General features: G+C 47.1%; 1 protein-coding gene across 1 annotated transcript; it reads right to left on the reverse strand.

Annotated features, from left to right (window-relative positions):
* Positions 1-324: 324 nt before the first annotated feature.
* On the reverse strand, positions 325-19,813 carry LOC146764766 (TOG array regulator of axonemal microtubules protein 2-like). The gene is made up of 10 exons (XM_085563851.1): positions 19,713-19,813; positions 18,744-18,979; positions 17,094-17,246; positions 15,805-15,922; positions 14,745-14,848; positions 13,332-13,536; positions 11,960-12,176; positions 10,805-10,891; positions 8,217-8,658; positions 325-7,765 (listed from the first exon to the last, which is right to left on the reverse strand). The coding sequence occupies exons 2-9, from the start codon at positions 18,899-18,901 to the stop codon at positions 8,423-8,425; spliced, it is 1,278 nt and encodes a 425-aa protein (XP_085419977.1). The 5' UTR covers positions 18,902-18,979; positions 19,713-19,813; the 3' UTR covers positions 325-7,765; positions 8,217-8,422.
* Positions 19,814-20,834: the final 1,021 nt, after the last annotated feature.

Raw genomic sequence — 20,834 nt, forward strand, 5'->3', positions numbered from 1 at the left:
TTAAAGTGGATATTATAGTGACAGACCAAGGAAATTGGTTAAAAAGCGAGTTTAGCCAGCTTTGCTGAGCATCTCTGTCCTTCTTGCGTTGCGCTAGCCTTTCCCTGAGTTCTGTCATTGAATCTCTGATTACACCTGAATAGTTGGCATAGAAACAACACTGCTCTTTCAGGGCGGCCACAAACCTCCTTGGTACATAAGTAATACGTCTAGTCCTCATCTATTTTGCAACACTACTTCGGAAAGCGAACCAAGAGACTTTTCTAAGAAGGAAATGGACTTTTCAATTATTTGTAGAATTTTGTCAATGGTCATTTGAAGTTGTGTTAGGCTCTGTCTTTGGGATATTATGGCTGGGGTGCGGGTCGCAGTACCCGTTGCTCCTAAGCCGAGGAGCACTGCAAGGGTAACGCCTGTCATCAGCTCTTTTTTGTCGCTGAACACTCTTTCCCTGGTAATGATCTACTTCATCCTCTGGGTGGTACAGGATCCTAGGGACAATAGCGACTTGAACACAAAAGTCGTTAGTACCATCAAAGTCTTTGGTTGATATACAAGGACTAATACCTGTATTGTTGCAGGCCCACGCTCCCGAGACTGAGGGAACAACCCAGGAGTATGATTTGTTGATGACAGTAAAATTTTTACAAATATGCCTATTTTGTTGAATTAATTTTTGGCTGCCTACACAGGTTTCTTGGCCAGTAATCAAAGCCAAAGTAATTCCTCTCCGGGGGGTGCTCCATCGGCATTGGGTTGGGTTGGGATCCTTGGAATAAGTAAATGGGACATCGAGGGCTACATCCTTGTAAAATGGAGGATTGGTGTCATAGCAAAGCCAGCAGGAGTTCGTAAGGTTTGGTTCAGACGTGTTCAGTGACTGAAAGGCAGCGTCTAGCATACAGTAAAATAAGTCATGAGGGGTTGCTTCGTGCACAACACGGGGAAGCAAAGGACTTTGTATGGTAGGCTTGGGTACAGTGTTAGCTGGACTTACTGTTTGGAGGTTGATTACAACTCTTTCTGGGGACCACGCCTGGTCTAAAAGTTTGTTGGGTCCTGTGGCGGTGTTAGGTTGTGGAGGGGCCTTAGTGATCTGGACGACTGTGCTCAAGTCTGTGTCCCATTTATGGAGAAATATGGACCACATTCTGCCTAAAAAACAACCTTTATCTTGGGGCTGCAAAACTGTCACCTCTAAATGGGTACAGGTTCCACGCGAGTGTACATCTACCCTACCATTCACCCCAAAAGTGGGTGTCTTACAGCCATGTGGCCAATACTTCACTTCTAAAAATGCATCTTTTTTGACGGGATTCCATCTATTGCTGGTTACAATGGTCTCCCAGCCCCAGTATTCACAAAACCAATATCCTGGATAGGTACAATAAGCTTTCCCTGGGTTGGAGCTGGGGCACCAATAAGTTCCACAATTTATACACTTACCAATGCCCAGTGGATGAAATATATCTTTGAGGGTGACAACAAAACTGGGGGTGTTGGCTACGGTCTTACTCGCTATTTCCCTGCCATCTGTAGGATTGCGAAGGAGCCATGTGTATGGCTGATAGGGATGGTATTCTGAGCTTGTCTCCCCTATACAAAATATCAGCAGGAACAGGAGAATACTGAGGCACGAACATTGGTTGGGGTTTACCATTGCTGGGTTCTTGAACGTCATGGGAATGGTCTCGCCTTTTTTTCCCTTTCCATTACTGGAGCGCAGAACTGACTGGGGTAGTCACAACTCCAGACCTGTTAAAAGAAACTCAGAATTTTCATTAGTTTTGTTGTGCAGCATTGATTTTATGGACCTTAGCGGACACCATTTAATGTCACTATCCTTTTTTACTGCAGCATAACCCTGGTCTGCCAGTACCAATTTCCACCCTGATTCCCACTCTCCCAGTTCATTTTTAATACTGACTGGTGGGCCTTCCTCTAGTGCTTGAGTGGCCCAGTGTTTTTTAATGGGACAACGTGTTTTGTCTCCCCCGGGGAATTGGTTCAACGCCAACAAAGCAGTGGCTAGCAGGCATGGTTGCTCTTTTGGGGGGATGTTTTTGGTGAATCCTTCTGCCTGAGCTAGAGTCTCTAGTTTAGACTTCAGGGTCTGGTTGGCTCTCTCGATGATAGCTTGCCATGTGCTGTTGTATGGAGTTCCATGTGTCAGAGTGATGTTCCACTTGGCAACAAATGACTGAACTGATTTAGAGATGAAGTGTGACCCATTGTCTGTCTTAATTTGCTTTGGAATGCCAAGCCATGCCATTACCATCAACCAATGCTGGACAGTTGCCTTAGAATTTTCTTTTGCTTGCTGGGTTGCGATAATCACGCCGCTATACACGTCCACTGTTACTGCAAGCCAGGCTCTGGGCTTTAATATTTGACAGAAAGTAAAATCTGTTTGCCAGATTTCTGAAGCTTTGAGACCTCTAGGATTAACTCCGGTGGACTACAACGGTGTTTTCTGGCAATGAGGACAAGTGGCCACTACATGTCTGGCGTCTGTAAGTGGAATGTTGCACGTTTTAGCAAGAGCCTTGGCTCCCACGTGGAGCGATTCATGTAATTGTCGTGCCTCTTGCAAAGTCCAGAGTCCTTTTGCTGCGGCGTCAGCCTTGTCATTTCCATTCTGGAAGAATCCTTTGACGGGACTGTGACTGTTAATATGGATGATCGATACGGTGCTTTGCCAAGAAAAGAGTGCTTCTTTGATCATGATGGCTGCGGAGGACATTGAAACACCTGGTCTGGACATTGCCTGACAAAGCTTGGCGGTGAACATAGAGTCTGTCACGATGCTGAGGTGTTCGGATTGGAACAGTCCACACGCCAATACTATAGCGGATGCTTCCAACTGTTGGACTGATAGCGACTTGTCAATTATCTTGACACACTGCCAATGCTCTCCGCTTTGCTACACCACAGCTGCAGTAGAGGTAGTTGAAGATGCATCTGTAAAGACAGTCTGCCCCGGTAAAGGTCGATCTATAACTTTCTGTGGAAGATTGAGGTCTACCGTTGCTAGTAGCTAAATCCATGGTGGATTTGTAGTGTAACACAGTTCTCCTGCAAACCCGAAGAGGGCCAGAGCTAGATGCTCTGAGATTGCCACAGATGAAGCTGGAATCTGTTTACGAAAAGGTAGGTATATCTTTGCAGGTTCAAAGCCTAAATGACTCAAGGCAAGCCTCCTGCCTTTCATGATAAGGTTTCCAAGGCATTGCGACCCCTGGGGTGAATGCACATGATGTCTTCCCGAAAACTACCCATTGGTATTTGTTTAGCTATGTTAGGGGGCCCTTGCACCAATGCTCCTACCCCCACCTCCCCCGTTAAAGTGCACGTACAAGTCCAAGGGTAAGCGTGGGTTCCATCTGGAAAGGACTCCAGTAGACATTTGCTGCTCAATAAAGTCAAGTGAGCGTGAGGCTACTTTGGTGAGAGTCTTTTGTTCCCATGGGTGTTTTCCTTTAAGGAGCTCATACAGTGGGGACATGGTTTCTGGTGGGATTAGGACAACATTGCGCAGCCATTGCAAAGATCCCACTAATTGTTGTGCGTCATAGAGTGTCTTAATATCACGGCGGACTTTTATTATTGGAGCTGATGCGTAAGAGTTAGTGATCTTTACGCCTAAAAATGTGACCAAAGGTCCTTTCTTTATTTTTGCATCTGCTATTTCAAAACCACTGGTCTTCAGGACTTTTGATATTGTTGACACGAGATGATCTACTTGGTCTGGGGTTGGTGCGGCGACAAGGATGTCGTCCATGTATTGCACTAAGGTGGCATTCGGGTTCGCGGTTCGGACTGGCGCTAGTGCTTGGGCCACAGTAACCTGGCAGATGGTGGGAGAATTAATCATTCCCTGGGGAAGAACTTTCAATTAAAATTGTAGGTTTGGCCGCTGGCCATTGGGAAACACCACGGAAAAGGCAAATCACTCTTTATCTTGTTCATGCAAGGATATGGAAAAGAAACAGTCTTTAATATCGAGCACTGCACATGGTTGGTTTTCTGGAATCATGGAATTGGCTGGTAACACTGTTTGCACTGGACCCAGGGGCTGGATTTTCTTATTTACGGCACGCAAGTCGTGGAGGAGGCGAAAGCCTTCGCCGCTGCGTTTTGGTATGACGAAGACTGGCGTGTTCCATGGGCTGACAGATGATTCGATATGTCCTTTTTCTAATTCTCGCTCAAGTAGCTGAAGAAGCACTGACATTCGAGGCTCAGGGATGGGCCACTGCTCGACCCACACTGGATCAGATGACTTCCAGGTCAATTTAACTGGGGATGGTGGATACGCCGCAGTGGCCCTTAGGGTAAATTTGTCACCTTGCATCTTAGCTGAGACAGGGCATCTTGCCCTAACAAAGGTGGGACATTGGATAGAACATAAACATAAAAGTTGACAGTCTTTTCAGGCCCTTTTTCAGAGTGTAAGGTAATTGCTATTAATTCTACGCTTTTCTTGGCGACTGAGACTCCTCCAACTCCACCTATGGTTGAAGCTTCTTCTAACTTCCAGCTTGGGGGCCAATATGTTTGTGGGATAACAGTCACGTCGGCACCTGTATCTATTGAAAAGAGACACTGATGGCAATGTCACCTGGCTGGGAGCAGCGCGAGGACATGTGCTGTTGACAGATCCCCCATATTATTGGGGGCTGGTCGCATCCCACTGCCAGGGCCACCCAGGGACCCCTCTGGGGGTGACAGGGGCCTCGTTCCCCACGTTGCTCTGCTGTGTCATGGGCGTGATTGATTCTTGCGGGGGCATTGACTGGGCTATAAAGTTGGTTGCCTCCCGGGGGGACAGCAGGTTCGGGAGATGTTCGCCCCATTTGGGGTTTGCATAGGTGGGCCGCTAAATATCCCAATGGGGAGGGGGCCGCATGCAGCCCATCTGCCCCCTCCCCTGCCCGTTTCCCTGTCTTTTTGATTTGCATTCTCGGGCAATGTGTCCCTTCTTGCCACAGGCCCAACACAGCCCTCTGGGACAACTCTGCAATGGAGGGAATGCCGGACCACCTGCGTCGAGGCGATTTTGCACAGTCATTGCATTGGCAATAGCAGTGCAGACTGCGGCCTGGATTGGAGCTAAGTGTTCTTCTCTCACGACATGTTTAATCATCGTTGCAATGCTGGAACCAGGTGGCAGAGAGCGTAGGATTTCTTTGGTGGCTAAATTACACTGTTGGGGCAAACACTCGATAACAACTGGGCCCTTGGCTTCTGATGGTAAGTTTGAGGAGTCTACAGCTGCTTGGAGATGGTCTACAAACTGAGTGAAGCTCTCACTCTCACTCTGTCTTATAGTAGACCATGGGGGTGGTTTAGCAACCACTCTGCATACTGTACGCATGGCCTCTTTGGCCGCACGGGTGGTAGCAGCTACATCTAGGGCTCTTAAATTCTGAGCTTGTGCCTGGGGGTTAATCATTGTTGGGTCCGTGCCCATTAGCTGTTGCAAGCTGGACCCCTGTAAAGGGTGGTTTTCCCCTGAGACCTGGGTCAGTAACTTTACACAATTGTCTTTCCAATTCCTGCCTGAAAACTATCATTCCTGCCCCGTCAAAAATTATTTTGCATGTCTGTTTAATGTCAAAGGGGAGCATATCATCATTCCCAAAGACATTGTCAATCAATGTGGAGACCATGGCAGAATTGATTCCTTTGTCGGCAATTGCTTTGACAATCGACTGTACGTCTTTTGCATTTACGGGAGAATAAGTTTTTTGCCCATTTGCTTCCCGAACCAGGAATGATAAAACCCCAGGCAGGACCCAATTGGCGCATGCACTCTGGATCTTTTTCCAGTCTGTGAGGGGCATATCTTTTCCTCTACCCTTTTCGGCCGTGCATGGAGGGGCTCGGTTTTTAATAGTATTAGGGTTTGGTTTGACTTCCTCATTTTCCGAATCTAAGTCTGAATCAACTACAGCCCAGCTGCTCGACCATTCGTCCCAGCTATAGTCCGAGTCAGAGGCGGAAGTCGACTGGTAGAACGATTCCGGGCTGCGGTATCTTTTTGTTGGACTCCGCCCTCTGCTTTCCCTTTGCCTATTGGCAAGTTTCTTCCTCCCCCTTGGGTCTCTCTGCCTCCCGGACGGGGAGGTTCTTTCCCTGGATGGTTTGCGACGTGCTCCTTGATTGGGTCTTGTGTCCCTGGGCAAACCTTCCCAACTTCCCCTTTTTTCCCACGCGCGCGAGTCTGCGGCTGGCGAAGACTCTAAACCCTGCCCTTCTTCATGCTGGCTAACGCCATATTGCGGAGCATAGGGTGGGGGTCTGTCGGAGTTCCTATCAGGGCTCCGGTTATCAGCAGGGACCTCAGCATTATCAATAGTCTCATTACTCGAGTGCTTTTGTTCCGCGGGTGAATTACGGACAGGACTAGGGGACCACGAGGATAAAGGGAAGTGTTCCTTATCTTTGGGTGATGAGTCAGTAGACTCAGTGGAGCGTCCGCTAAACAAGGTTTGCGTGGTCGCTCTGACTCCTAATTTTGGAGTGACATGAAGGCAGTTCTGAGCTGCCTTCAGGTTTCTTGTTCTTGCAGCACCTTTTGCAGTGTCCTCCCCCATGATTTGAGGCTCTTGCTGGAACCTGAGCACATGACATCATCCGCGAGTGCCTTGGTGCATTATTCCCAGCATTCCGGGTGGAGAATCTCCACGGGGCAGTCAATGGCCCCTATTTGCAGCATTCATATGACTGCACAAAGTCTTTAGGCTTGCAATCAATACCAAACTGCTTATGCAGTTGCAGTACTACCTTGACGAGGGCTTCCATCTCGTCTGTACGGGAGCGTCCTCCCTGCCGAAGTCGGTCCTGCCGCTCCGGCCACCTTTCACTCGTCCAGCGTGAATCCCAATCCCCCGGCCGGGCCTTCCCGTATGTGGGGGGGCGTGTTCCTGGATTTCAGCACCACTTGTTGCCTCTCTCGAGGCAGGGCGACCCGGTTTGAGAAAGACACGATGACTAACTTACAGGTCATTCAGGCCAATCACTCACGAACACCAATGTGGTTGATGGCAGAATGGCCTTTATTTCCTCTTTGAATGGCCTTAAATAACTATCGTCTGCTTACATCATCACTAATCTCCTATTGGTTAACTAGACTGGTGGGGCAGGGCCCTATCTTCCCGTACATTGCGGCAATCTTCCGACCAAACTTCCCTGTCTAACCACACATGGAAAACTTTTGACTATACAGGATCCTGTGGGTCCATTGTGCCCCAGACATGTCAATGGGTGGCCCTGTTGTAATGCCAAATAACAAAGAGAAGCACAAATGACACAAAGAACACATGGCAAAAGAGAAAGAGGAAGAGGAGAGGCCCAGTGATGAAAGGATGTGGTGAGACACTGGCACATCGAGTGAGCTACACTCCCATAACCTCCAGGCTAGATAGGTCTGGGTCTCACATTCTCCTCTTGGTTTATTTAAATTTTATTTATTTATTTACCTTTTTTTAAATCATCAAAATAAAATATATACACTTAAAAATATGTAATCAAAATTTCAAGATACAAGCAAAACACATTTATTCAAAACTACATCTAAAGATCAGAACCTATGTACATCTGTAGCGATGAAGACTAAAGCATAAATCCTATTCTTTAAACACTCTTCAGGCAGGCAACAGCTTCTTCCTGAGCTTCTGGACAGGAAACAAGGACTTTGTGGGTAAGAGAACATTGGAAGTGTCCAGAGAAAACTTCTCAGTAAGACCGTGACCAGTCAGATCTGCAAAATGAAGACACAAAGTTTAACAGAGGCAGCAATGCAAACCTAAAGCATCTGGAGCTCCGTATTTCATGGGACTCATTTCCTGCCAGTTTCTAAACAGCTGCACAGGGAAACATGCTCCTGCCAGCAGACAATTGAGGCAGGCCAGGGGAAAACCCTGACCCGCTTCCACAGGTCTGCCACAGGAACAGCCTGGCCTCTGGGCTGCCCTGGGACAGCAGGGAGCCCAGAGCCCTGTGCTTTCCAGGAATGGCTCAGCTGCACCTGCACCCTCCTGCTCCTCTCCCTGCCCCACAGATGAGCAGCCCTACAGCTCCAGGGGCACGGGGAGCACAGCTCATTGCAGGGGCACACGCAGGGCACAGCTGTTCCTTGGCAATGTGCACAGGCTCTCTGGGCTGCTACACGACCCTTCCTCCCACCAGAGAGTGGCCCAGCTCCCCCTCACCTCTGTGTGAGGCTGAGCCATGCTCAGCCTTCTGCTTGTCCTCAGTCTGGAGTTGCTTCAGGCCCCATGACTAGGTAGGGCGATGGAGAGAGCGGGGGCAGATGCACACCCTTCCTTAGGATTTTGTCATTTTTGGCACAGCTAAAAAGGCAAATCTGGAGGTGTCCAACTCAGCATAGGTCAGCTTCCTGGAGAAGATCACGTCTTCACCAGCCCAAAATTTTGGACAGGTTTTCCTGCACGTGTGGAGGCTTGCTGGCAGCACACTTCTTCAGCTTGGTGCCCATCACCTCGTAGAGGGCAGAGGCAAGCTTGGTGGCCACCATGCGGACGTTGGCGCTTCGGACAGGCAGCGCCTTGTTGTCCAGGAAGGACCAGAGCACGGGCAGGGCGTCGTGCTGGACAACTTCAGGGCTTATTGCATAAACCCACTGCACAAGCACTGCCGGGAGAGAGGCACAGCTTCTTAACCACCAACCTCAATGCAAACAAGGCTCTACCTCTGCTTTTGCTTCTTGGAAGCCTCTCTGGCTAAGATCAGCAAAATAGCGCACAGAACCCCGTGATCCAGAAATGGGCAAAGCAGCTGATCATCCTTGAAACAGAACCACCAACCCCTCAGGACTAAATCCTCCAACCAGAGCCTTGTCCCTGTTGCAGACTTCGTACCGTTACTAAATTATTTCATAATCTCTTTCTGCATGAACAATGAATGAAATGCCAAATTGCCTTTTATTTCCATTAAGAAGTTGTCTAAACCCACAATGAAGAGTTGGAAATGCACCATAGGGATGATTCCATTGTTGTAACTTTGATGTCAAGTGCCAAATCTGGCTCTTCCCTTTGCTCAGTGGCACACAGCAAAGGGCAGTATTAGCACACACTTCAAAGCTCCAGCCCACCAGGGATGGCTGCTGCTTGACAGTTGGATTAGAAACGTCAGTGACAGCTGATGTCTTTGGCAGAATGCTCTTGTGGCTTCCAACAAAGACCTTTTTCAAACCTCAGGGTGTCTTAGATAATTACCCAGACCCCACTGATGGGGCATTTCAGCATCTCCACATTTTAAAATGACATTTTAATGCCATTTCCCCTCCCAATGTTAATTGCATTTTTTCTTAATAATGCACACTGAAATAGGGACATAGAGGGAGAAAAATGCTACACAGGGCACTGAAATGTAACAAAACCACAAGTGTTTTCTCATATTGTCTCTGAAATCTGCTCTCTGCTCATTTTCTGAATTCAACTATATCAAACACAGACAAAAATTTACTACCAACAGGCTCCTTGCATGGCAGATTGGGCTGAGAGATCAAAACCTGATATGATCTGGAGACCATTCTTATTTTCTGATCAGGCAAAGTGTTATCTAGTAGCCATTTCTTATTCTGTGGTGGAAGAGACTTCATTTTCTTTATGCTGTTAATCCACCAGCAGTCATCAACATCAAAACAGCTCCTGAAAGTACCCAAAACCAATTCTACTAAGCAGGAAAAGGATGATGGTACCCACTTTAAAATGAGAATTCAATTGAGTTTAAATGTAATTAAAGATATCAGTGACTATTGAAGGTGAGGAACAGCTGTCTGTTCCTACTCAATCTCAGAGAGAACATCTGCTTTTTCTAAAGTAATCCTGATTTATGGTTAATTCCTTAATTTGAAAAGGAGATCAAAATAACTGCCAAACTAAATTCCCTATTGCTGGAGATCTACTTTATTCAAATGCTCTTTAAACATTCTCTTAAACAATGCTCTTTGACATTCCCAATCACTGAACATGCCCTTTTGAGACACAAAGTGTATTAAACCTTGTGTTTAAAGAGGTTGGCATAATTAGCAGTGCCATTAACCCACCTAAAGCAAGGCTATCAATCGTCTTCTCTACTCTATATTGAGATTATTGTTTTTCCATTCCTTGCCTATTGCTGACATAGCAAGCTCCTCTGAGGAATCAATGATCAGCTGCCTTTGTAGCATTTTGGACAGTGCTGACACAGGAAGACGCTGTTTGCACAGCCTGAAATGCTCAGTGCAGTGCCACTTGGACAGCACAGCCAGGGAGCCTCAGCACTCTGCCTCTGCCCCTGTGCCCCCAAAGGCTGCCTTGCACTAAATCCATGCCTCTAATTTGTCTGTTGACTTTTGACCTAAGCTGTGACCCCCAGGCTCTGCCCGGTTCAGCCTCATAACTTTCCAAGAGAAAAACAAGAATTCTGTGAGGACAAAACATACTGATCCCCTGAAACAGCATTTGCCACCGTTTTCCCTAAAAGATCACAGATGTCCCTGAGCTTCCAGGAGAGGAGCCAGCTGGGGTATTTTTAGCCCCTTCCTTTCCTGGGGGTGGTTCTGAGATGCCCCAGTGAGAGCTCAGCCCCCAGGCCCAGCGCCGCCCCCATCTCAGATGCTGCACAGCTCTGCAGCAGCAGGGAAAACCTGCCAGAGACACCTGCCCTGGGCATTGGGCAGGGGGGACAAGCTCAGCACCTCCTGATTTGGAGGAGCTACTCTGCTGTCTAATCCCAGGCATTCCCTGTGAATGCTCCCTGGGAAGACCTCTTGGCTTCGAAGGGGAGGCCGTACCTGTGATACGCTCCGCGACATCCAGCAGAGCTTGGCCACTCAGTTGGCTCCACTGGTAGCTGAACTCTTTCAGCAGTGATACTTTATCTACAAGTGAAACACATGCTTCTGCTCACTCTTCTGAGGTCATAGCAGGAAGGACAGTGGGGAGGGAAAGGGCAGGGGCAACCCCATTTTATAAAATAAAGTACAGTTCTGCTGACTTTTGAATCCTTTTCTTCTTTCCTTCCAGCCTACTTGGCAGGGCTTAAAATTCCAAAAGAAAAGCTCTCCTTTCACATTTGTAAATTCAAACTTGTCTGCTGTACCAGGAGCTGTGTTCAAACATTTCACATCAGGGACCTCAAGAGTTCAGTCACATGTAAGCAGTGAAAAGGTTTTGCATCCCAGAGCAAAAAGGAAGAACCCCATCCTTGGGACACAGAAAGGCACTGAGTCAGGCAGTTTGTGAGTTCACAGAGCAGCTGAGGAAGAGAAAGTGGAAACTCCCTTCCAAGAGATGCCTCTTCAACACTCCTTTTTTCAGGCATATTTCCCCAGTGCATCATTTTCAGAGCTGACATAAATCTGCATGGCAAAGCATTTTAGAGCAGCCGTTGCCTATATAGTTATTCACTCTAGCCATCTTGCTTCATGCAAAACATGTGGAACAAGACTGGGTTTACACCTCTTTGTTATAAAGAAATGAATTTGGTGAATCTTAAGTTCCCCTCTGAAAACAGAAGACAAGGAAGAAAAGTGGAAAATAGGCAGCTAATGCCTACAATGCAGAGCCTTCCAGGTGGCTGCTCTGCAAAAGATCTGAGGGCCAGTGTCCCTTCATGCCAACAGCAAAGCTGTTCATTTGGGAAGTCAGATGGGGCCCAAGCAAACTCCAAAACCCCTTTTGCCTCTGAATTGTAGCAAAGCTGTAGTCCAGGACTCTCTCTTCAGACAAACAGCACAGAGCTAATGGCTCCGGGACTTTTGGGAAATGCTGATCACATTCAAGCCTCCTGGAGGACTGGTGCATAAGGGCTGCACCTCCACAGCTTCTGGTGGGTGTCAGCTGGAGCGTTCCACAGCCAACAGCAGCTATCAAGGCACTCAGCGGTCACTTGTGTTGGAGAGACAGAGACGCAGTTGAGGAGAGTCCATGCCGGGGATCAGCCTTACCTAAATGAGCAATGGATTCTTCCAGTGCTTTCACAGCTGCAGCACGAATCCTGGGATCCTTTGAGTTCAGGCTCTTTGTTATTCCTTCCACCAAATCAATCATCACCGGGTTCAAGGCATCTTTCAGGATCCCTGTGATTTCAGCCAGCACGTCCAGCGCCTTCTGCTTCACTTTCTTGTGGCCGTCAGATATTCTCAGGACAAAATAATCAAAAATCTGTGATGAGAACAAACAACATGAAAGCTGGATTAAAATGTCCTTGTTTGAAGAGTGGATGTAGCAGTTAGCAATGTAAAAGATGCAAGTGATCCTTTCTGTCAGGTCAGCACATGCTGGCACAATGTCACTGTTTTCCTGCGGGCCACTCACTGGAATGGTTGGCACAACCTCATGCTGCTTGAAAGATTTTCTTCTGTTTTTAAGAGGTTTGGTTGGGGACAGAATCGTTCCTATGGTATTTCTCTCCATCTATAAACCATGAAATCAATTCCATTTATTAATGCAAAAGACTATGTTTGCTTCAGAAGTATGGAAGCAGATGTTTACAATGTCTGGTTTTCTACAGTTGCCTCAAGTACTGAGGGCAATGATGATTTTGCCAAAACTATGGCTGGAGGAGATCTGTTTTCTTTTCCTTGTCTCAGAACCAGTGTCTGGAGAAGTGCAGGGCTCTGATCAACTCTTCCAGGATCCCAGACCATTTCTCTAAGTAACAGGTAGACTTCTGAAATTCAATCTGCTCTACAGCTCTCATTAGAGCAGGTTCAGTCCCTTGACAGCCACATTATCAGGCACCTTTTCCTGGAAAAGGGGGGAAAGCAGCTACTGGGAGGAGAAGGCAGAGATGTGTCCTTAGCTGTTTTCCTCCTTCTCCAAAGAAGGGTGAGCACTGTCTTTACAAGGAGGAATAGGAACAAGGATGAAAATGTGTAGCCAGAGTTGTGCCTGTACAAGACAAGATGGATGATATAGAAGTATTCTTTTTAAAAAAATGGGTTTAAACCAACCTAGCCTGATACTTCTCTTCCTATGCAAATCCATTTTTGGTCTAGAGAATAATTGCCATGCTTCCAGTGGCTGCATTCCCTGCAGTTAACCCAACTGGGAGTAGGAGAGAGCAGCAGTTAGAGCAGCAGAAAATTCTGTCATCCTCTGGTGATGAACAGCATCAATAGGCACCTGCCAGACAAATACAGCTGGACTGAAATAACTTGTCCTGAAGCCTGGACCTGAATTAAATTTGCCTGGGTAAGAGGGACCAGCGTGTCCCAAACAGCCAGCATGGAGTGTCAAGACACACTGAATTAACTTTACTGCTAAAGGCTTAGGAAAGGAGCTAAAGGAAAGGAATAACGAAGATGCCGTACATACCTGGACAATGTTAGTGGAGATGAGCTGGGGGCTGCTTTTGCACAGGTCTTGGAGGAGTGCCACTCCTTCCATCCGTGTCTGAAAGCCCTTGGCTTTCAGGAGATTGTAAAGCCTCTGGAGCAGCTCCGTTTCTTCCACTGCTGGAGGTAACATCACCTGGGCTTTTGCACCGTGTAGGAAGTGTCCATCAGAGGTAGATTTCACCCTGACAAATAAAACCAAATTAGAAACCTGTTGGTGATAACACCTTCGGTTAATTGTGAGCAAAACATCTTGAGGAGCTTTCCTAATTATGTGATTTCAAGCTAGAAAATCATGAGGCTCTGAAGAACAACGTGGGCCTCATGCCAATCACTATGGGAGACAATATGCAAGTAACATTCTCGCCAGTTCTCATGCAAGAATACCAAGGATGAGATGCATCTGATCTATCTTCAGATGGCTTCCAAGGCACACAGCTCACATTGCTTTGTGGAGAAAGAGAGATGCTACTTCCAAGTTCAAATGCCTCCTCATATGGGACGTGTTTGTCTTATAATAAGGAAAACTCATCACTCTGGAGAAGTGTCTCTACAACCAGGCACAACAATCTGGAAAAGTAGCTCAGATGCATCTGAACAGATGAACAGGGCCGTATTTGAATGATTCAGAAAATCAGTAACAGAGATAAAAACAGAAGCCAGACATCCCAGAACTGTGCTCACATTTCATTTACTTCCCTAGAGACTAGATCCACAGCTTAACAACCCCACTAGGAACGATTCTCCTGGATCAACCTGTCTCTTCCATGAGCATGGGAAGATGCTAGCTATGCTACTAAGGCATGTGGTCATTTTCCTGTTGCCGCTGAGCATGACAGAGCTAAATAAATCCCCTCTGTTATCAGAGAACAGGTACAAGTAGCTCTGCAACTGCCAAGAAGAGACAGCAAGGAGCAAATTCCTGTCTTGAATGCTGATTGCACAGGACAAAAAAAACCAAACATGCTGTCCATCAAACAAATTATATGAAGGACAAGAATATCAAAACACCTGTTGACCAAAGTTGCTCAGGAATTGCCTTGCTACTCACTACTCAAACTTGATACTGTTTGAGGGTAAGAAAACCATGATTCAGCCAGGCCAAACCACATGGATGAGAACTGCATCTTTGTGGAATGGCATCTTGCTTCTAGACTGGGCCTTCTCATCAAAACACCCATCTGAAAAAGACTCCACTCAGATAAACAAAAACCCTGTTTGAATTTTGAAGTTGTGTTCAGCATAATGCAGAGGTAGACATTTTCTTATTGTAGACCATTTGTAGGGAAAGGAAACAATCTGTGGAACTGGTCACTGCCAGAAAGATTTTCCTGAGGAAGAGACATGTAAACTTGTCATGTGCTTTCTCACATCTAACAGAAGTGCTCAGTACCGTTTAGTAGAAGACAATGTGGCCTGGGGCTTCTTTGAGCCATCGCTCCTCTTCTTCACCGGCTCCTTGACAGATGGGCGTTCACCCCTCTGGTTTTCCATCCCCTACAAAGACACGGAGAAACCCCATCCATCTTTAGAATATAAAAATGGAAATTCCCTGTTTAAAACACAAGTTGGAACCAGGATCACTGCTACCAAGACTTAGGGAAACATTTCCTAACTTACAGATGGAAACAGACCAGAGATTCAGTGATATCAAATCTTTGTTTTCAATAGCCCGAGGCAGGTGATGTGCGCTACCAGACTGAGAAGAAGTCTAAAATCCCAAATTCATTAGTCTTGAATATAAATGGGAATAATGAAAACTGGTAGGCAACGGGTGTTCTTAAAGGAAGCAACAGAAAAAACTGGACTTTTTGGGGGATGGCCCATTGTGTTGGAAGTCAGTTTGGTTCAACACTCATTCTCTCTGGGCCTGCACAAAGGCAAGCTCCCTTCTATAATGTTGCTAAAAGAAATAAAATCCTCCCCCAAATAAACAAAGGATTTCCCACTGGATGCTGCTGAATTCAGCAAGCTTCTTCCAGTTCCACAGGGCTTGACAGCAGGGCAGTATTCCCAAAAGACAGACAGTAATTGTAGTAACCAGGATTGACTTGGACATCTTCTGTATGTTTGGAAATTTTCTTGCTACTACTACTTCCAGTGTCTTTTGCAGAGACTCTGTTATCTTCAGAAGCACAATTCTCACTTAATTGCTTTCCTGGGGGCAGAGTAGGGAGACGGCAGCGGGGGACTTACGCTTAAATGTAAATCCATTTTCTCCTCTTTCCTCTTTGTGACCAATATTCAAAATATTCAAAACCCCACTTTTTCCCTAATAATATCAATTCCTTTGTGGTCTGCAGATGAACAGGCTGAGGATTAACAGCTCATTGCCAGAAGCAAAATGATTCACCACAAGAGGAATGACATAAGGACAGATTGGCTGTGTTTGATCTCATATTAGCAGTGGCAATACTTGCACAAAGGAGACATTTCTCCTGACAAACACTTACTTTCTTCTTAATTCTTGTCAGAATATCTTCCAGATCACGGGAGGAAAGAGATTGTTCCAAAAGCGTTTTAAATTTTTGATGATTGAGAAACAGTTTCACCATCTCCTGTCCATAATGCCTAAGGAAGGACAGCAGGAATGACAGAAGGAAGAGAGGGAGGAAACAAAGGAAAGGTGAATAAACAAAGGAAGAGTGTTAACAGAAGAGGCTGATACCTTAAACTCAACAGGTGCAATCCTTGCATGAGAAGGCATCACCTACTCAGCAAAGAGGGAGATGTACTTCCTCTTGACACTGCACAGTGCTGTCAGCTGAGCACAAGAGGCAAGAGAAGGTGGGGCAACAGAAAAATACCATTTCACTCTGAAACTGCGGGTGTGCTTCTGTGGGATCAAAGATCCCAGGGAACAAGCAAAACACATCTGCTGTGTTGTCAGAGCCTATTATCAGTATCCTTCTACCATTGCACAATAATTTGTCTTTCTTTAACAGGGAGGGAAGCCAGGAGAAAACACCTCATGCATCCTATTGATTATTCTATGCTATATGTATGCACAGGGGCAGCTAGTTGCTGTGGTGTTCTTGGCAGCTGTTAATGGGAATTTCACCATCCAGGTAAGAGGATCTTGGTGGTTTGGGTTGATTTTGTCACTAGGAAACCACAATTTTCGTGCTGAAGAAATCTGGAGGTCACTGAGCCACAGATAACAGCATTGTAGAAATCTGCAGAGCAGGTTTAGAATGACTGACTATGTTGGCTAAAGACCCCTGAAATGTTTCTAGGAAAGTCTTAAGTTAATGAGAAATGGATGTTTGGGATCCTTCAGGGATGAACATTAGTCAACACTTTGTATTGTGCACCTAAGGCCAAACAAAACTGTTGGACTGGTTACTCTGAGCTCTTTTGATCTCAGTAAAGAATCCTTCAAGCCACAGGCAGTTGGCAATGCTCCTTTTTGCTGGCCAACCTCAGGTTACCCAGTACAGTCATTTCCAGGCAGCCCAGAGCAGTGGGCACAGCACCAAGGCTGACCGAACTCAAGAAGCATTTGCACAGTGCTCTCAAGCACATGGAGTGACTCTTGGAGTGTCCTGCACATGGCCAGGAGATGGACTTGATGACCCTGATGGATCCCTTCCAACTCAGCATATTCCATGATGCTATGACCCTTATTCACACAGGGTGGCAACTTCATATTTCCTTTAGTTCCCACTCTTCTGTGGTTTTACCTTTCTAGCCAGACACAAAATGGTTTTCCTCTTTTAGGAGGTGAAATTAAGATCATTACCTTGTGTCCTGGTGACAGTCCTGAGCGAGCTTCCCTGCCACGTGTGCCAGCCTCTCAGCCCTGGGTGTGCCTGCCAGCTTCGTGACTCCAATTCTCTGCACCAAGGACAGGAGGAGCTCGGCCGCGCACTTCCGCACCTGGGCGTGGCGGCTCCTGGGAAGAAGAGAGCAAACCCTGGGCACAGGGAGGAGCAAGAGGAGCACGGGCCTTGGCCAGAGCCTGCTCCCTGTCCTTGCTGGGGGAAGCAGGCCTGGGCTCTCCCTGCAACTTCAGACACCTGTCGAAGGTTCTGTCCTCAGGTAAACACAACGTTAGCATTGTACAGAAGGACTGCCTGCAAGGGAGAGGGAGGAATTCAGTCTCCCTGCACTACCTGATACTCCATTTCTTTCACAGTATTTACTCTGAGAAAGATTATTGAAATAGATTACATATGAATTATTTAGAAATTAAGGACAATTCATGCTGACCCATCAGAGGGCACCCACTACACAGAGCTGCAGCAGGATGAGCCTCTTTCCACCCATTTATCCCCAAATCTGCAGACCTTCGGGAAAAAACAAACATAGGGAAAACATGTTGTGGGCTGTGAAGTTGCAGAATATCCAGCAATGCAGCCTGTTTCTTCTGTGAGGCTTGGCAAGGGAAACATCTGAATGTTTTACCCTGTTCCAAAGCTGAGGAAAGGGTAGCAGGCAGTTTAGCCAGGTTGTCTTGTTCTAGAGAAAGTGTCTCTTGGCAACTATTTGGCCCAGCACCAACATTTGCTTCAACTGTCCCACGGCAGTTGGCCTGTGAAGGTGCCTTTCAAGTGATTCATCATGTCAAGGCTAACATGAAACACCAGTTTGAATAGAAAGTAGAGTTCTATGGCCAGGACAGTCACACAAGACTCCTTTTGGCAGGAGCTGTACCTGCTGTGCAGGCTGTGCCACACCCAGCAGATTCTCCCCCATGTGCTCCACGCCCCAGCAAGCACCCTCCTTATTTCTCCAGGTAATGGCATCATGAGGAGATGTGGTTTTCCCAGGGCCTCTGTGGTTAGCGCTGTGAAATACCAAACACCTCTGACAGCTGCAATTGCACTTGTCCCTCTTCCCACAAAAGCACAGCGCTCTATCCTTAGCCTTTGCAGGCACTTTCACTTCCCCAGCAGTCACCACCTCTAGGAAAATCTGACAGACTGCGAGAACTCCAGGAAGCAGCAGGAAGCTGAGTCAGAGGAGCTTCAGTCTGGATATCAGGAGAAAGGTTTTTCACCCAGAGGGTGGCTGGGCACTGGAACAGGCTCCCCAGGGCAGTGGTCACAGCACCAAGCCTGACAGAGTTGTAAAAGCATTTGGACAACAATCTCAGGCACTTGGTGTGACCCTTGGGCTGTTCTGTGCAAGGCCAGGAGCTGGACTCAGTGGTCCTGATGGGCCCCTTGCAGCTGTCCATATTCTACCCTTCTGTGATTCTGAGAACTAAGAGGCTGCAGGAGGGCAGAAACAGGTGACAAGAGGAAAGAAATGAGGTTGATCGGAGAATCAAGTCACTGAGTTCACAGAAGATGCAGAATACAGGACCCTTCCCTCCCACCATTCCATTCTCTCATGCCTTCCCCCACCCACACAGGAGAACAATTTCACTAAAAGAAGAAGAACCTACTTGGCTCCCATGTCCATGAGAGCAGTCATTGCTCGTGCAGGAGTCACATTCTCCACCATGATCCCCAGGGCGTGACAGGCTGCTTTCTGGACAAACTCTGGGCAGTTCCACACCATCTGGAGAAGGGCTGGAGCAACCTCATCCACCTCAGAGTCCATGTCCTTCTTCAGGGTCGCAAAGAACTCTCCCAGAGTGACAATTGCAGAGTAGGACACCTTGGAATGGAGGTTGGTCACCTGGGGAAGTCATGAGGGGAAACATAAGAATCACCTTGAAAAGAAAACCACTTGCCTTAAACACAAGTCCCAGGAAATGACAACACGTCCCACTGTGTCCAGAGGAACATAAAAGTACAACAAGGGCAGAAGAGCACAAGCATGGAAAAGCACTTACTCTGGCACCAATTTCTGGCCTCAGACCTGCATACTGCAGGCCTAAAAAAAAGAATTCGCTAAAATGTTCTACTTAACCCTTCTAAAATGTCCATGGCTTTGATTTCAGGCTCTTTTACTAGAAAACTGAAGCAAGGGCTGCTTTCAAATCATAAAGGCACAAGTCATAAAGATAAAAGAGTCAGGTCCTCCAGTTCAAAAAAGCAACACCAGCAACTGAAGCACTCAGCCAGGAAACAGAAAACACAGGCGCAGGCCTACAGACTAATTTGCTGAATTACAGCTTGGGCAGAGATTGGGACTCTGGCAAAAAACGTCATTAGTGCCTCCGTTTCTGCATTTGCACATTGCATTATAAAGGCACCACACTCAAAGACAAGTGTCACATACCCAACCTCCCAGTAAATACAGCTCCATGTACACACAGATCCTACAGATAGCTGACAGACATTAGAAATAGAAGGTCTAAAACCAGAAATGAAGGCAGACCCTGAGCACACATGGAGAGGAAGAAGCACATACCTACTCTACACACCGTGTATGAAGTATGGGGGACAATTCAGAACAATGTTCTCACCTCGCTGGTAACAGCCAAGCAAACATCACGAAGTCTACAGAGCAGGACCTCTGAATGGGACTCAGCCAGGTGTTTGATGGTGAAGAGTCCCTTCTCCTTCAGCTCCCTGAAAGGCAAAAGATTGATTTTTCTCTCCACCAAGGCAGCACCCTCTGAAATTACCAGGCTGACAGCTCAGTCGAACAATGGGAGGTTCTTTTCAAGGAGTACATGAAATCGTGGAACGCGTTGCCACAGGATACTGTGGCTGTCAAAAGCACACACAGATCCAAGAGGCAAAGAGAGGGGTTTCATACTCTTCATCTGTGGCCATTTAAGAAGACAGTCGTTCTGAAATCTCTGGCACATGATGCCCCTCTGTTACTCCTTCCTAGAAGCTGTGAGACCGGACCATGCTGCTGTTTCTTGTCACCTCCCTGTACCTGTCCCTGAGACACAGTCCCATGGGGCTGTTCCTGGGACATTTTCCTTCTTTGTCAGCCCCAGCAGGCAGTTCTGCAGGGAGAGTCTGCGCTGGCACTCTGGAGCTGAGTTTCCACTCTGCAATCTAGGCCTCTCTGTCACCCCCTCCACTCCACCTCACACATTCCTCAAAAAAGCAGCAGGATATCCCAGAAGATTCCACCCCTGGGAAAGAACTGCTGAAACTCTGGCTTTTCCCAAAACCCCCTACCTAAAACAACCCCCACAACAGCAACATGCTATTTAAAAGGTGCAAACAACTCCATCTCCCAGCACTTGCTTTCTGCAGGCCCTCAGCTAGAGGAAGGTCTGTGAGGCATCAGGGCTGCGGCACAGGGCTGGTGACCGATCCCACAGACACCCCTGAGTGTCATCCTGACCCCCACAACTGCAGAAGCTCCCTGCAACTCACAGGGCACCAAAGAGAAATGGGGAAGAGAAAGGGCAGAGCAAAGGCGACTGCACAAGGAGATGCATCGGGGCAGATTTTTCATGCTTATGCCAGTGTGAATGGTGGCCTTACTCCTGTGTGAATGAAGCATCCACCAGAGAGTGATCAAAAAGACACCAAAAAGAAAACCAATATCACCTAACATTTGCAGGGTTATCACCTCTGGGCCTCCTTCTGCCTGTGTATAATTTCAAGACACGTGGTGAGTA

This window comes from Lonchura striata, chromosome 31 (assembly GCF_050655825.1).
Source record: "Lonchura striata isolate lonStrDom1 chromosome 31, ASM5065582v1, whole genome shotgun sequence".
Lineage (NCBI taxonomy): Eukaryota > Metazoa > Chordata > Aves > Passeriformes > Estrildidae > Lonchura > Lonchura striata.